This window comes from Gymnodraco acuticeps, unplaced genomic scaffold (assembly GCF_902827175.1).
Source record: "Gymnodraco acuticeps unplaced genomic scaffold, fGymAcu1.1, whole genome shotgun sequence".
Classification (NCBI taxonomy): domain Eukaryota; kingdom Metazoa; phylum Chordata; class Actinopteri; order Perciformes; family Bathydraconidae; genus Gymnodraco; species Gymnodraco acuticeps.
This window is the reverse complement of record NW_022992308.1, coordinates 654,616-669,915: the sequence shown is the minus strand read 5'-3', so window position 1 is coordinate 669,915 and position 15,300 is coordinate 654,616. Positions and strand designations below refer to the sequence as shown.

The 15,300-nt window shown below is 38.5% G+C and overlaps 2 protein-coding genes across 3 annotated transcripts; one reads left to right on the top strand and one right to left on the bottom strand.

Annotated features, from left to right (window-relative positions):
- Window positions 1-119: 119 nt before the first annotated feature.
- btk (Bruton agammaglobulinemia tyrosine kinase) lies at window positions 120-11,002 on the bottom strand. 2 transcript variants are annotated; one of them, XM_034208135.1, is made up of 18 exons: window positions 10,858-11,002; window positions 7,214-7,372; window positions 6,991-7,095; window positions 6,349-6,430; window positions 6,028-6,153; window positions 5,873-5,937; window positions 5,358-5,545; window positions 4,787-4,849; window positions 4,592-4,646; window positions 4,414-4,493; window positions 3,979-4,106; window positions 3,800-3,871; window positions 2,217-2,388; window positions 1,786-2,005; window positions 1,559-1,623; window positions 989-1,107; window positions 714-871; window positions 120-584 (listed from the first exon to the last, which is right to left on the bottom strand). In XM_034208135.1, exons 2-18 carry the CDS (start codon window positions 7,352-7,354, stop codon window positions 513-515), a joined length of 1,911 nt encoding a protein of 636 aa, XP_034064026.1. In that variant the 5' UTR covers window positions 7,355-7,372; window positions 10,858-11,002; the 3' UTR covers window positions 120-512. The 2 variants fall into 2 exon arrangements, with proteins under 2 accessions (XP_034064026.1, XP_034064027.1); XM_034208136.1 differs by lacking the exon at window positions 10,858-11,002 and adding an exon at window positions 8,993-9,130.
- Window positions 11,003-11,421: 419 nt separating this feature from the next.
- rpl36a (ribosomal protein L36A) lies at window positions 11,422-14,164 on the top strand. Its single transcript, XM_034208155.1, has 5 exons — window positions 11,422-11,491; window positions 12,252-12,357; window positions 12,732-12,799; window positions 12,886-13,008; window positions 14,091-14,164. The coding sequence occupies exons 1-5, from the start codon at window positions 11,489-11,491 to the stop codon at window positions 14,109-14,111; spliced, it is 321 nt and encodes a 106-aa protein (XP_034064046.1). The 5' UTR covers window positions 11,422-11,488; the 3' UTR covers window positions 14,112-14,164.
- Window positions 14,165-15,300: the final 1,136 nt, after the last annotated feature.

Here is a 15,300-nt window from a genome sequence, read left to right as displayed (position 1 = left end):
AACAAATAATACCACTTTATCTGAAAGTATTATTGCTATTTTGGATTATAATGTTGGATCAACAGCTCTCTAAGATGTTTTGATGTTTTGTGTAATTTCTATTTCACATGATAATTCAATTTCAAAGCCCTGCATACTTAGCTTTTATTTGTGCAATTAGATGCTCTAACAAATCTTGTTTCCACATGCAGAAGTGTCTACAATTCACACTGATTTCACGGAATACAATACACAGAGTACAATAAAGAAAGAACACCTTCAATAAAATATACACATATATATGTACAGTATGACTGTACTTCTAGTATTGTAATAGGAAGGCTTATGTAATCAGTGATTAAAAGCAACACTCATATTTCCCATAATTCACATTACAGAGGACCTCAGTGTGGCTGTGCGGTCCCATGTGCAAGCTGTAAACTGGTTCAATGCTTGTGTTTCAGGGACAGCTGGAGATGCTGTAGCGGGATCAACTGTCTGTTTGTGTTGATGTCTTTTGACTTTTCTGAAATCTACTGGAGCTCGTACAGCAAATCCTGAACAGTCAGCGCCAGCTCCTGGAAGGTGGGTCTTTCATCTGCTTTCTGAGAACAAAAAAGAACAAAAAAAGAGGCTGTGAGATTGGTATTCAGAATCTCTTTTTTGTATGATATGCAATCCTCAGTCTGGACTAAACCCTCTGAAGCCTACAACCCAATACAAAATCCACTTACATCCATCCAACAGCTTGTCATAATGTTGTAGACCTTCTCATTGGCCAGCTGGGGGCGGAAGAGGCGCAGGCCCCGGGACACCTGATCCACTATTTCCGTGTTGTTAAGGCGCTCATACGGAAGTCGTCCCAAAGTGTACACCTCCCACATAAGAACCCCTAAATATGAATAGAAATAGTTATTAAAAATGAATGTTTCTTTAATACAGATGTGACTTCATAGTTTACACTTGACCTGAAAAGCAGGGGGAATTCAAAAACACATACTTTACTCACCATATGCCCATATGTCTGACTTGCTGCTGAATTTGCAGTAGAGGAGGACCTCCGGAGGCGACCAACGCACAGGAAACTTGGATCCTGCTGAGCTTGTGTACTCATCATCTAAGACATACCTAAAGCAGTGGTGGAAAAGTATTGTCCGAAATGTATTATCTGAGGATAAACCCCTAAAATAATATACATCTGAAAAAAGTACAAAAAGAATATCAAAGAAAGTTATCAAAGAAACAATACTCATTGTGTTTGAATAGCATGTTAGAATAGAATAGAATATAATTCCTTTATTGTCATCGCACCAGGTACAACGTTACTGTATTTGGTTGAGGTTAAATTAATTTGAACTTCTCTACACAATGTTTTATATTTAAGTTGATAATATTTGTGTATGATATCTTACTATACAAACCAACCAGTCTCTTTAAAATAAATGTAGTGTAGTTGTATCATACAATTATAATACTCAAGTACCTCAAAGGTCTACAAAACAGTAACTATTCAACACTAACCTTTCTAGTAGGCACTAATATGCCTCTGAGTGTCCTTAATTCATGGGAAATGTTTTACCTTGACAGTCCAAAGTCAGTCACTTTGATGGAGCCATTCTCACCCACTAAACAGTTTCTGGCAGCCTGTGGACAAAACAAACAACCATCTTGATCTAAGATGAATCATTTACTCATTAACTGTTATTCACACATACCTAATCCCAGTACATATCAACATAGCATGATGCACTGATCCAGAAATGTACAGAGATATGTGTCGCTCAGTTGTAAATGTATGTCTCTCACCAGGTCTCTGTGGATGTACTGCTGTGACTCCAGATAGGCCATGCCTTCGGAGATGTCTTTACACATCTCCAGGAGCTGCACAGCAGTGGGGTGCTGCATCAGGCCCTCCTTGAGGTACGTCAGCAGGCAGCCATTAGAAAGGAACTCAGTCACTATATAAATGGGTCTTTGTTTGGTGCACACGCCATACAGCTGTACCAGGTTTTCATGCCGTAGCTTCCTGGTTTAATCAAAAGGAGAAGGAAGTTAGGTATTATGTGTTAGTTTTTCTCAAAGTTATAAACACTTCCCAGTGTGACACATCACAACGTTTCATGAGTCTCGTGCACGAAAGCATCACTATTCTTTTTAAACACAGACAACTAAACTGTAGCAGCTGAATGACTAAATCAAATAATATAAGCTCCATAATCAGACTTAAATTTGCTTACATCATGATTTTGGCTTCTTCTATGAAATCATCTTCAGACATGGAGCCTTCTTTAATCATCTTAATGGCAACGTCATGCTGGCCCTGCCACTTTCCATACTTCACCACTCCAAACTGACCGGTGCCCAGCTCCTTGATGAAGGTGAGGTTATGGGGATCAATCTCCCACTCACCTGAAGCAAAAAAGACAAGACTGAAGAGCACTGCTATACTGTCAGCTTCTACATTAAAGACATTTTACAAAATACACCTTTTTGCTTTTTTGCAACAGGCTTACAGAAAACTGCTTTTTTAAACGTATGTAAAGGTCTTGGTGGAAGTTTGCGCCCTCCCAGTGTCCTTTTAGTTAATATATTATATATTTTTAGTTGAGTTTATTCATAACATGTTGTACTGATTACTCAAACACTATACAACGCATTAGCTTTAGAGGTGCTAGAAGTCCCAAGAGCAAATATATTTATTGGCCAAAATGTCTGTACTACAGAGAAATTGTGGTTTATAAATTGCACAGACAAATACAGACATTATGATTAAAAATATTCATTTATAATGATCTCTACAGAGACCGCTTGTTTTTGTCATTTGAGGACCTTAAGAAACAATTTAACTTGACTGATAAAGGGGATTTCTGGAAATATCTACAGCTGAGGAGCAGCGTTGGTTCGGTATTTGGACGGACATGGGATGAGGAAGAAGAGAATAAGATTCAAGAGTGTCTAAATTCTCCCCATACTCTACACTCTGCCTCACTATTCTAGAAAAATGTCACATATTCAAATTAGACTATGTGAAGCCCTGAGAAAGATATGGCAAAAAGATCTTGGTCGTGAGATTAGGGAGGATCTATGGCAGGATATAGTCTCGAATGTATGGGCTACAAGGGATACGAGAAGCAAGTTTATCCATTATAAAATTGTGCATGGATATTATTTTACACCCCTGAAATTGTTTTAAATGGGCTTAACTCAGGACAATGAATGTTGGAAATGTAATAGACAAATGGGCACATTTCTTCATGCTCTATGGGATTGCCCAAGGGTACTGCCATTTTGGAAGGTGGTATTAAAAAACCTTGAAGGGTGGCTCAGAAAACCTCTACCAGAATCGCCACGGTTCTGTTTGCTGGGGGACAAATCTCTTGTGCCACCAGGCCTTACTAAAGCAGAACTTAGACTGACTTTAACAGGTTTTATTGTAGCTGCCAGGCTTATCCTGCACAACTGGAAGAGCCCACATAAGCCAGAGTTTACAGAATGGCTTAAACTCATGACAGAAACTGCGGCCTTTGAAACTATGATCGCCAGGGTAAATAATGTCCCAAGCAAATCTAATGGAGTGTGGCACATCTTCTTGGCCTATATCAAAGGTGCATTGTCCTAGGGAGGGACAGGAAGTACATTTGTATATGTGTACATGTACATGTGTGTGTATATGATGTATTTGTTGTAAATGTGTATCTACATGCTTTACGTTGAATGTGTGCGCAGGTGTATGTAGGCATGTGTGTGTGAGAGAATAATTTTGGTGCCGGGGGGGGCGGTAATACAAATCTTAATAACATTTATATAGTATTCATCTTACCATAGCCAAGTCCTGCTGTTGATGGAGGCAGCGCCCGGTTGGATACAATGTATTTCAGCCTGCTAACCATACCTAGTGAGAGAGATTACAAAATATGTATGGTACATTTCTGGGATATACAGATTTAGACTGCTTCTATTGTGTTTGAAAATGATACAATAGTTTGCAACTGTATAAACCTGCTGCATTGTGCTGGTGGTAGTTGATGAGCTCTGGGATGGTGCTGAAAAAATGCCTCTCTGCCAGGTAGAACTGGCCCTCGGCAGTGGTGCAGATGTTGTAATGTCTGCAGCATCCACCTGTTTCCCTATGAAGAGAAAGAGAAGAGTAACTTAAAGTAGATATAGTCACCGTTTATCTTGTGTGCATGATTGGGTAATATCTTGTCAGCTGTCACCATAAGGTAATTCATTATAATAGAGCCATGTCATAAAAAAGTTCAGCAGGCAGATTAGTCCAGGTTTTGCATGAATAATTTACATCTCTCTCCCTCTGTGGCCCACTGTTTCCGCTTTCATTACAAACAGTTCTTCTTTTGATACGTTCACACATGACTGGAACCAGTGGATACAGTAGCCTATTGCAGCAGAGTTCAACACCACCAGCTGACTCACCCGCCACTCTTAGTGAACAAAGACACGGTGTATTTCCCGGCCTTGCTTGAGTCCCGTACCAGGAAGCCTCCGTCTTTGTTCTGGGACACAACACACAAGCATATCATTTGGTTTCCAATTGAATTCAGTCCAGCTAAATTTGACTTTTATCATTGTGTATGTCAGTCATTGATTTTACCTCAGTCTTTAACAGGTTTTCTGCCTGGCTACGATTCATATTCTTGGAATACCAGCTGTGAAAATAAACGTCATTATAATTCGTTTTTCTAAACATTTATTGCTTCACAAATGAAAAACATTTATGTACAGACCTTGTACAGATCTAGCATAATAACGATACATGAGGAAATTATAATCTAGTGCCCATACTCACTCAAATCTTTCCAGCCCATTTTCGGCTTCCACAACATAATTACAAGGTATATATCCTTCTTTTCTGCAGAAGAAAATAAAACACATTGTATTTAAAAATAATAAAAACAAGTCTGGAACTGAAGTGCTCACAGACATTAGTACAGTAGCAGCTCATACACAAATTCTTGCTCCTAAAACCCGACATGCAAATCTACATTTGAATATGTTGTTACTGATTATGAAATAAAATATAATGCTTTTATTTTATACTTGTCAGGCACAATGGGATGGAGCAACTAGATAAATTGATTTGGTCAAAACAGTTAAATTGCGACCATACAAAAAGACATAATGTGCATGTTTACTCTTAGTTTCATCTCTTGCTCTTCATTTATTTTACTTATGAACCTCTAAGATCTCATTAAAGATTTCTCCATTTAGGAACAAGGGACTTGTGATCACTGTTTGAACATCACTTTAACCACATGTTTCCTCAGAAAGTCATTCGATTAATTGTAGACATTTCTTTTGAAAACTCTTGTGTATTATATTTTTCTGGTGAAATGTTGAGCAGGCCTCTTTTTCCTCACCCATATTTGTCTCTTGCTTTCCACCAGTTCTGATCAGACATCTCCAGGATGGTGTACTCTTCATCCTTCCTCAGCTCCAGGTCTTGGGGTGTCACAGGTGCGAAGTTATACTCTGCAATGACAGTCATGCCCACTGAGGGGGAGGGAGTCTCAGGAGGCTGTGGGGGTAAAGGTCGTACAGACTTCTCCTGGAAAAACAGAAGAGTAGTGGATGTATTAATAACATTCACTGTGTCAAAGTTGATACAACATTTCCCTCATGATTTTATCTGTTAAAGGTCTTGGCCATTTTGTCTACCTAGAGAATTCATTTGTCTTTGTTGCTGATACTTACATACCGCCTGAAGAATGCACTAGAGGAGTGCAACACTGTTTTTGTTTTGTTTAGTTTTCATTCTGTAGCATAATGGAATAGGCTAATACAGCAATTTGGTGGGCAACCCTGTGTTGCATCATGAAAATTATCCTTGAATCCTTAAATACTATAATTATCAGTTAATATTATTTGTGTGTACCTCCGTTGGGGTTGGAGGAAGAGGTTTCCTGGATCCCCTTCGCCGAGATGCATTAGATGAAAAGCCTATTAAAGACATGATTAAATACATCTTTTAAACCATTTACACTAAAGTTCAGTTACTGATTTCAATGCTTTAGGGAATCTCGTCCACACCGTTCTTACTATCCAGCACTTTGCAGCCCATAGCTTGTTTTACTTCCTGCTTGCAGCACAGCCACACCCCGTCCAACCAGAAACAAGGATGGTACTTCTGCATGACATCCTTGTTGAAGCGCACCACTATGCACAGGTATGGACACACAAGCGGGACATTTACATTAAATCAACACTTCATTTGCATATGCTCCCAGCTCTTTTGTTGTGCAGCCAGTCGTGATGTTAGGATACGGTCTAATATTGCAAATATTGTATGAGATGCTGCGACTGATGGATACATAAACATCAAACTTTGTACATTTCAATTCATATACTGACTTTCTTTCAGCTTTTTTATCCACTGAGCCCGAATATCTTCACTTTTAGCAAAAACGTACAGCGGTCCCTCATCATAAACGATCTGTGGAAAAATAAATAAGAAAGTAAAAGTTAGAATTTCTATTTTTTTATTACTAGCACAGTAGATACATAAAAGACCAGTGTCACAAGGGTGAAAAAAGCTTAAGGGAGTTTTATAAATTATTTTGTGTGATCATGCAACTGAAGACAAACTTATTAAACGCTGTTACTTGAATGGCCAGAGCCAGCGAGACATGGCACTTAATTCACACACTCAACTGTATGAGTTAACATACCGTGCAAAGGCAACACCTGCACTGTCACTGAAAGCCCCTACTTCATTTGAGTGGGAGAGGTGGTTTCACTTCTTAACAATAGACTTTCTTAACTATTGAAGGATAAAACTGTTTTTTACTGCTTACTGCAGAATGTACGTCGGTTGGACAGTTACTGATAAAAAGGGCAGTCAATTCTTCTTAACAATGTCCTTTATCTCCAAAATCAACACGTAGTGGTAGTTTACACATTGCTGCAGCGTTCTCTGTCACTTTTATGAATGTCATTGGGAAGTTCCTTAAGAGACCCTCTCTGTTGAAGGAGTAAGTTGACAGAAATGTCTACCTGGAAAGCAAACAGGCGCTCTTGGGGTGTATTGGGCTCTGATTGGACCGTCTCTACACACTTGATCTTCTCGAGGTCCACTGATCCTTTCATACCTTTTCGCTTCTGCTTAACAGAGGAGGCGACAGTCAAGTAACTCAGATGCACAGTTACCAGCAAACATTAACCTGAGACAGATTTGATGCAATACTAATCAAGTTTTTCTGTAGTTCCATATACGTACCCCTTTGTCAGAATCAAAATCATAGTAGGCTACTTTCTCCTGGTTGAGAACAAACAATCTCTCCTTGTAGTTCAGAGGCGAGGTCTTCTTCTTCTGCTGGGATCGTTTCATGAAGATTTCTTCCAGTATGGTCTCTGACATGATTCAGCCAGGATTAATCTACATGGGAACAAGGAGGTGAATACTTTTGTGAAGCGTAACGGCAGTACAACACTTGGCTTTTTTCTTTTTCTTTGTGGCACTGAAGAGCTTGCACACCGCCTGAGCCAGTAACCTCTTGTCAGACAGCTGTGACACACACACACACACACACACACACACACACACCACACCACACACACACACACACACACACACACACACACAACACACACACACACACACACACACACACACCCCTTATCTCTGTGCTTAGCTTACCACTATATGAGGCAACCTTTTGGGTTAAGTTGCACTTCACTCTTATTGGTTTATTTCACTAGAATCGTACTCAATATGCGCCCCTACATTCATAGCAGTCAGAGAAATGCCACAGTATCAGGTCACACATATAGATCTGGCACAAGATGAGGAGACATGCAGCATGAATGCGAGCACATATCAGCGTGTGATTAGCTCTAGTTTGCATAAGCCCTGATCTTCCTGCCAGCTACATCCTTTTCACTCCAACATTCCCACTGTGTCACACCTGTTTACCTAAGCTACTGTTTTGTGTTCATCATCACACAAACTCAGTGACCTGGTGTTTTTGTGCTGGGAAACGGTGAAAGGAGAATTTGCCGTGTCCACCAAATCCCTTGCCTACTATATCTCCTTAACATGACTGGTTGGCATTGTTCCATAACTGTTTAGACTTCCTAAATTGTTGTGATATAGTCTCAATGAATTGCATTTCAATGTTTCAGGTGATTGATTTTAATGTAACATACATTTAAAATGCTTGATAGGGAAACTTTGCTCTCTTTAAATGCAGACACAAATACACAGACATATATACGACCACTTTTTCTTTTCCTGGTTGGTTTTGAATTCTTATTTTAGGATCCAGCAACCCAGTTGTTAACGCGGTAACTTCTTTTTGTTTGCTTGTTGTCAAAAACAACATATTTTGAAATGAATTTACTTGCAACTCATCATAAAAGAGGTCAAACTATTTCACAAGACTATCTTCCTCACTTATCTTCAAAACTACATGTTTCCTGCATCATAGCTGTGACTCGTTTTAGTTTAAGACATCTTATTTTGTCTTGTTCTCAGAACCGAAACTTGCACCTCTATGCCACTTTATCTAAATTAGATTGACGTGGGTCGGAGAGAAAAAAAACAATACTAGTTGAGGAATGAGGATAAAGGAGACTTTGTGAAAACACTCAAACATGGCCTCATTCCAATATATGCTCTGAATACTTAATGTTTGGAAAAACAAGGTAACAATATTAAAAACACTATCACTGTAAATTAGTGTTAAACTAACTGGCAGTACTGCAAGAAAAGGACCACAAATCCTAGTAAGAAGTTCCATGAGATAATTAATAGTTTATCCCAATGTGTGGGTCAATAGATATACTAGTCGTGTTATCACTTACAGACCCAGTAACGTCATCTTTAGTTGTAACCAATGCTGCTGAACTAAAATCAACCAAAAAGCAATTATCATAGTTGTATGTCATTCAGCAAACACTGTCTAAAGATTATTCTAAAATACTACAAGAAAACACAATGCACTACAGGTAGGAAGTTATATTGCCAGGTGAAACAAGGATCAACTGCTCAACTCACCCTTTGGCACACAGCTGAAGACTAATTGTGTGATAGTGTTTGTCAGAAGTGTTTTCACTGCAGCTCAGCCTATTTTCAGCTTGTGAGCACTTCCTTCTATCATCTGAACTGTAACTCTAACACCACCAGAAGCCTCTGTCTCTCCCAGCTAACCAGGACTGTGACATTTATTCACAACAGACTGACGATACCTATTGGTTTTGGTTGTGCCGTCATAAACAGACGGCTGTGTTCCCTATTCTGTGAAACATTGTTTACTCATTCCTCATTCTGCAGCGCCTAATGTTTTTTCACATCACTAACTTCATTATAGAGGTCAACAAACTCTGATGTGAGATGATCAACATGTGTTTCTTTCTCTCTGATTGACTGAACATGTACATGTACATTTTACTGTAACATGGCAACCAGATATTTGTTGTCCATTTTGAAAGGAGTTGACGCATGGTGGCTGACACAGATGAACCGATAGGGAAGTTGCATCAATGTTGAACTGCAATATATAGCAAGAAGAAACCCAGTGTTCTGCAGCACTTAATCCTGACTTTATCTTTATCATTTTAATGTAGCTGGAATTCACATATTTGAAATGCATGTTGCATACATGTGTGTAACCCTGTTTTTTTATTTCTCCTCTGTTTCTACACATGTAACTTACACTCACCCATTGTAAAAAAGACTTTGTAATGCTTGTTTATGTCAATTGCTAGTATATTCTTTGTTGTTGGGAAATGGTATGTGTATCCATTTGACTCTATCTGCAATTGGACTCAAAATGCTCTTGTTATTGTACACAGAAACTTTTGATTCATTTAAAAGTCAAGAATAGCCAAAATGTACCCTCAAATGCTTTAATCAGCAAAAAATAAATAAATAATCTAATCGAGGGATATATTTTGATATATTTGTACCCTTACTTACTGGCTGTCAGAGTTATGATCTTTGTAACCTGCAAATATTGTAGAGCAACATGTTCCAAACGAAAAAGGCCCAAATTAATTATGTTCAATGTATTTTTGTTGCATGATGTCCGCTACATATGACACAGCAAAAACAACCACATCATAAAAGGCTTGGTTTAACAGGAACCTATTCAGATGCTCTCTTTCCTGACGTTTCCTGACAGATAAGTGATATGTGCAAAGAATGTGTGTGTATGTGAGTTTGTAAGTGTATACAAGAGAGAAAAAGAGAGTGACAAACATGTTCAGGACAAGTTTTAAGAGTTGAACCTAACCTTTAAGCTTATACTCTCTCACACATATAAAGGAACCACATCAATTTAACATTGTGGTGTTCTGTGTTGGCCAAATACTTAGTTTAGAATTAGCATTTCTTGTAATGCACTTCAATAAAGTTCATTTTAGGGAAGATTATTCAATTCAATGTGGTCAGTGATTCACAATATACAAGACATAGTTCATGCATATTATAAAGGTAACCACATGAAACTACTATCTGAGTATAACCCTACCAATCATCTAAACCAATGTAGGGCTGCAAGATGCAGCTTTCCAGAGGTTTAAAAATCATGCAAAGATCGGTAGAATACACCAGAACCTCGTCGGTATAACATTAGGAGTACAACATCTTTGCATTTCAGCAGATTATGTCACTATGGTTTGATGTATTTCTTGTTGTGTGGTTTATTCACACTGCATTTAGGATTTGCATACAAACTGAAAGTTGATACCTTTCAATGTAATTAAGGTATAAATCTGAATTATACTTGTTACTATACTTTTGTTCATTCTTTGAAATGACATGCATTGAAATAGCTACTTTATCATTGATAATACAGTGAAACAGTAGGTTAAATTACTTATTGACCATACAGTCTACATTAAAAGAGCTTTGACACTTACCTAGAGACTCAAAAAAGTCAAGCATCAGAAAAACAGCTACAGATTCTTAGGTTTGAAGCGGTGACATGAACTTTTGCCTCAGTCGCCTTCCATAAAATGTGTTTTAGTCTGTGATGCAAGAAGCCTTAAACCTACCGACAGAGAGGAATTGACTCTGCTAACTTCCCCTTTTTCTTCCTGCTCATTTTCATATCAGCCGTTTGGACCGTTTTGGTGATAAGTGCAAGCTGGATAAACATTAACACTGATCCATATGTGCGTAAAGCAGATTATTAAACTTCTTTTCACCTATATTAAATGAGATGTTGTAATTAAGTACACTGCAAGTTTGGGTATTTCAAGGAGGCTATAAACAACATTGTGACTTACAACTTTTGCCTTCATTAGCTCATTGTGTTCTGCAAAGACTACGTTATTTACTCCAAGAATGTATTAAAGTGTGTTAAAGCCGTTTTGTTTCTGGTTTGTTGGTGTGGAGTTGTGGTCCTCCTGACATGCCCCGCCGCTAGGGAGCAGTGTGCGGCCCGTGGAGAGAGGGGAGGGGGGGGGGTGTGGGGTCACCGCTCGGCACTACATTAAGAGGTGCTTCCGGCCTCTGTCTCTCTCTCTTCCTCTGCATCGGGACGCAGCCATGGTAGGAAACTATTCCACGGATGCATTTTACAGAATCTAACTCAATCTTGCCTATTGAACAATATTTATCTTTTGTAGTTTACCTACATATGTTAACAATAGTCTGATACACACAACCATGATAGTATTTGTCACATTGTTTACATTTTAGGCTGTTATATTGTCATTCAAGTAAGCTAGCTATGTACGTGGTAAAACTCTGCTGCTACACTACTACTAAAACCGGCCTTTCTTCTTCACAGAGAAGCTAATATTGAATGTCAGTCTTAATAGCAAATGGCAAACACTAGCATGTTCACTTTTATATAATTGCACCGTCCCATGTTAACGCAAATATTTCATTATTAATTCACGTTGAATAGCTACGATGCTAACATGTTAAGCTCGCTAGCTAACATCTCGTTTACACTGACCGGGCGCTAACGGCTAAATGCTAAACACGAGCTTTATGTCTGCGAATGTGAATTTCCTGAATGTGTGAGATTGACCCGAAAGCTTTTTTTTAACTTTACAAGATCCTGAGGTACTCTGTTTAGCCAGTTAATATTAGTAATGGGTATTTAAAGCAATGCCATTTGTTGGCATAGCTTAGTAGTGTCATCCATTTAGTGTCTTATACCACATTGACATTCACTGGTTTTCGTCTGTCAATTTTCCAAATGGAATTATTGGTTGCAATATATATGGACATCATTCAGGTTATATTTGTTTGCTATCAGGGTTATTTCAAATGGGTTGACGGTTTATTTTGTGTTGTCCAGGTGAACGTCCCGAAGACGCGCAGGACCTACTGCAAAAAGTGCAAGAAGCACCAGCCTCACAAAGTTACCCAGTACAAGAAGGGAAAGGATTCCCTTTACGCACAGGGTAAATTATGCTTTATGTTGTCATATTTTTTTCATTACAAATGGAGTCCACCATATTGGATAACTCATCTGATGGGATGCCTAGAAAACAATGTCGTGTGAAATGAATAATAACATGGCTACTAAAAAAAAAAAAAATCTGTATGGCAAACGAAGCATGTAAAGAAAATACTTCAATGGCACATGTTATTTGGCATCACATGACCAAATGATTCTTAGAACTGATATCATATCTGCAGAGATATAAGGGTTCACTTTATGTTTTAATTTGACCCCTTGCCATGATATTTCTTCCATCTGGTTGAGTCTGAAATGTTATGTATAGTTTAATCATTTTCATATATGAGAAAAAGCCTAACTATGTATGTTTTGCAGGTAAGAGGAGATACGACAGAAAGCAATCCGGTTATGGTGGACAGACCAAGCCCATCTTCCGCAAAAAGGTATGTATAGTGCTCTCTAGGCCGGTCATGTTCTACACCCCTGTGTGTGTGTGAATAAGTCTCAATGAATGATCATGTCTTTTCAGGCCAAGACTACAAAGAAGATTGTGTTGAGGCTTGAGTGCGTCGAGCCCAACTGCAGATCCAAGAGGATGCTCGCCATCAAGAGATGCAAGCACTTTGAGTTGGGTGGTGACAAGAAGAGAAAGGTAGGCATTCTTGCATTGCACAGTCATTTGTTGGGACTTTTCAGAGGGATTCAATGCTTTCTGAACGGAACAGTTACTTGATGTGAAGGTCAACTTTATACAGCGCAGCCTAAAACTTACCAAGTCCTCTGTGGCTGATGAGCTCTACCTGTTTCCATGTGATCGTCTCACTTTTGTTGAACAATTTACCTCAATATTCGACATCTTGAGTTGTTAAAATAGCCTGCCCACATGACACTAGGTATCATGTGGTTTACAAAAAGCACATTTTTATTAAACTTGATTTGGCAGCTACTAAACGACCCAGAAAACAACTCTGTTAGATCATAAGGCTGAACTGGGCGAACAAAGAATTAATGTAAACATAAAAAGGCCTTGTAAAAAAAAAGCAGTGAATACAGCATGCTAAATGCAGTTGGAGAGTTCACTCCATAACATGCACTATAACGTGAAAATCCACTGCTGGCTTGCCCCTGAGCTATTTGACAGGTATTCTGTTTGTAATAAGTCATGTTGTGTATATCTTCTCCATACTGAGTAGTCAGTGATTATTGGTCAATTTGCACAACCTTTTGTGTATAATAGTTTGGCATTTTACGTGAAGTAACTACTTGTTAACTGATGCGTTCGCTGTAATGAGAATTCCTCAGATTGGTTTCACCCTTTTCTGACCTGATGCTTCATTCAAATTGTGTTAGTACTACATTAGATGGTACTTGCTAAATCAAGAACCTTTGCTATTCTGTTATCCCTTAAAGTCAAAAATACTATTGGTGTTATTTCACCCAGATAAACTTAAAATGTTTATTACATAAGCCTCTTTGTCAAATTGGTTCATCAGAAAATCCACTTCAAAATGTTCATGAATGATTCGGTTTAGATGCGTAGATGCAAACTCATACGGCATTTTATTTTGAATATGGGTTATGACAACAAATCTTAAACATCATAAAAAAAGTTTCATAATTCTCCACAGTGAATACTATATTTAATTCCAGACTCAAAAGTGAACCATATCAATTAAACATTTGTTCTACTCCTAAGCATCATTTTAACCAACATCTTTGTTTTTCTTCTTACAGGGCCAGGTCATCCAGTTTTAAACTGTCTGCTGGAGGAAATTGTCACTATTTTCAATAAATGTATGGAAACATAATTTGGAGTTTGGCCTTTTCCTTTGCATCTGTTTCACTTGTGTTTCACTTGTGTCTTGAATATAAGCTTCATACAGATGTGCAGGGCGGACTTTCTTGTTGGCAGAACCCAAACTAAACATTGCACGAGTTGCTTGTACATAAAGCCAATGGGATTTCTCCTTTTGTGGCCTCCAAACCCACGAATGTTTTATTCAGTCTTAAATAATGCAAGTTTATTTATATAGCACCTTTCAACACAAGGCAATTCAAAGTGCTTTACAAAAAACGAAAGACATTAAGAAAATGGTATTTAAAATCAGTCATTAAAAAGAAAAGATAATAAAATAAACATTAAAAGAAAAAATACATGGATAAAAGTTACTGTGCAGTTTAAGATGTGAATAGTTCAATTAAAAGCAGCGGCGAAAAGTCTTTAGTCTGGATTTAAAAGTAGTCAGAGTTGCAGCGGACCTTCAGGTTTCTGGGAGTTTGTTCCAGATATTTGAAGCAATGTAAGAGGAAGTAAAAGGCTAACCTTGGATTCCTGGACTAGTGTTAAGCATGGTGATGTTTAGGTGTCTTGATACAGAGTGCTTTAAGATGCTTCAAGATTTAGGAGCATATATTATACATAGGTGAGTATTGTTTAGGGACAGAATGTGAAACTACCACTGCTATTTCAGTCATTAACCAAAAAAGAAGTGTACTTTGCATTGAGAAATTGGGTGTGCTAAAATGCTAATTAATTTTAGGGTTGAGGGACTCATTCCTGCACACTCAGGGTAATTCACAGTATGTGCTCAATCCAGAGTCCTGCATCGGGTCGGGTACCCGCAGGTACCCGACGGGTGACCCGCAAAAAAGGTGATTCGCGGGTGGTATTTTTTCAAACGCTTTTTTCCGGGTTCGGTTCTGGGTAAAACAAAGATGATGCGGGTCGGGTCGCGGGTATTGCATAATAAATATATTAAAATAATAAATTAGTTTAATGTTTAAAATCCTCAGACCTCTCCCCCGCGGGACCGCGCATAATCATAACCTCTGCAGCGCATCAATCTGCTGCTGTGCGCGCCACATTCGAAATGGCTGAGGTGAAGCTCTCTAGCGGAGAATACAGCATTTTCAATAACACTTCCTCAAGAGCGAAATCCAACGT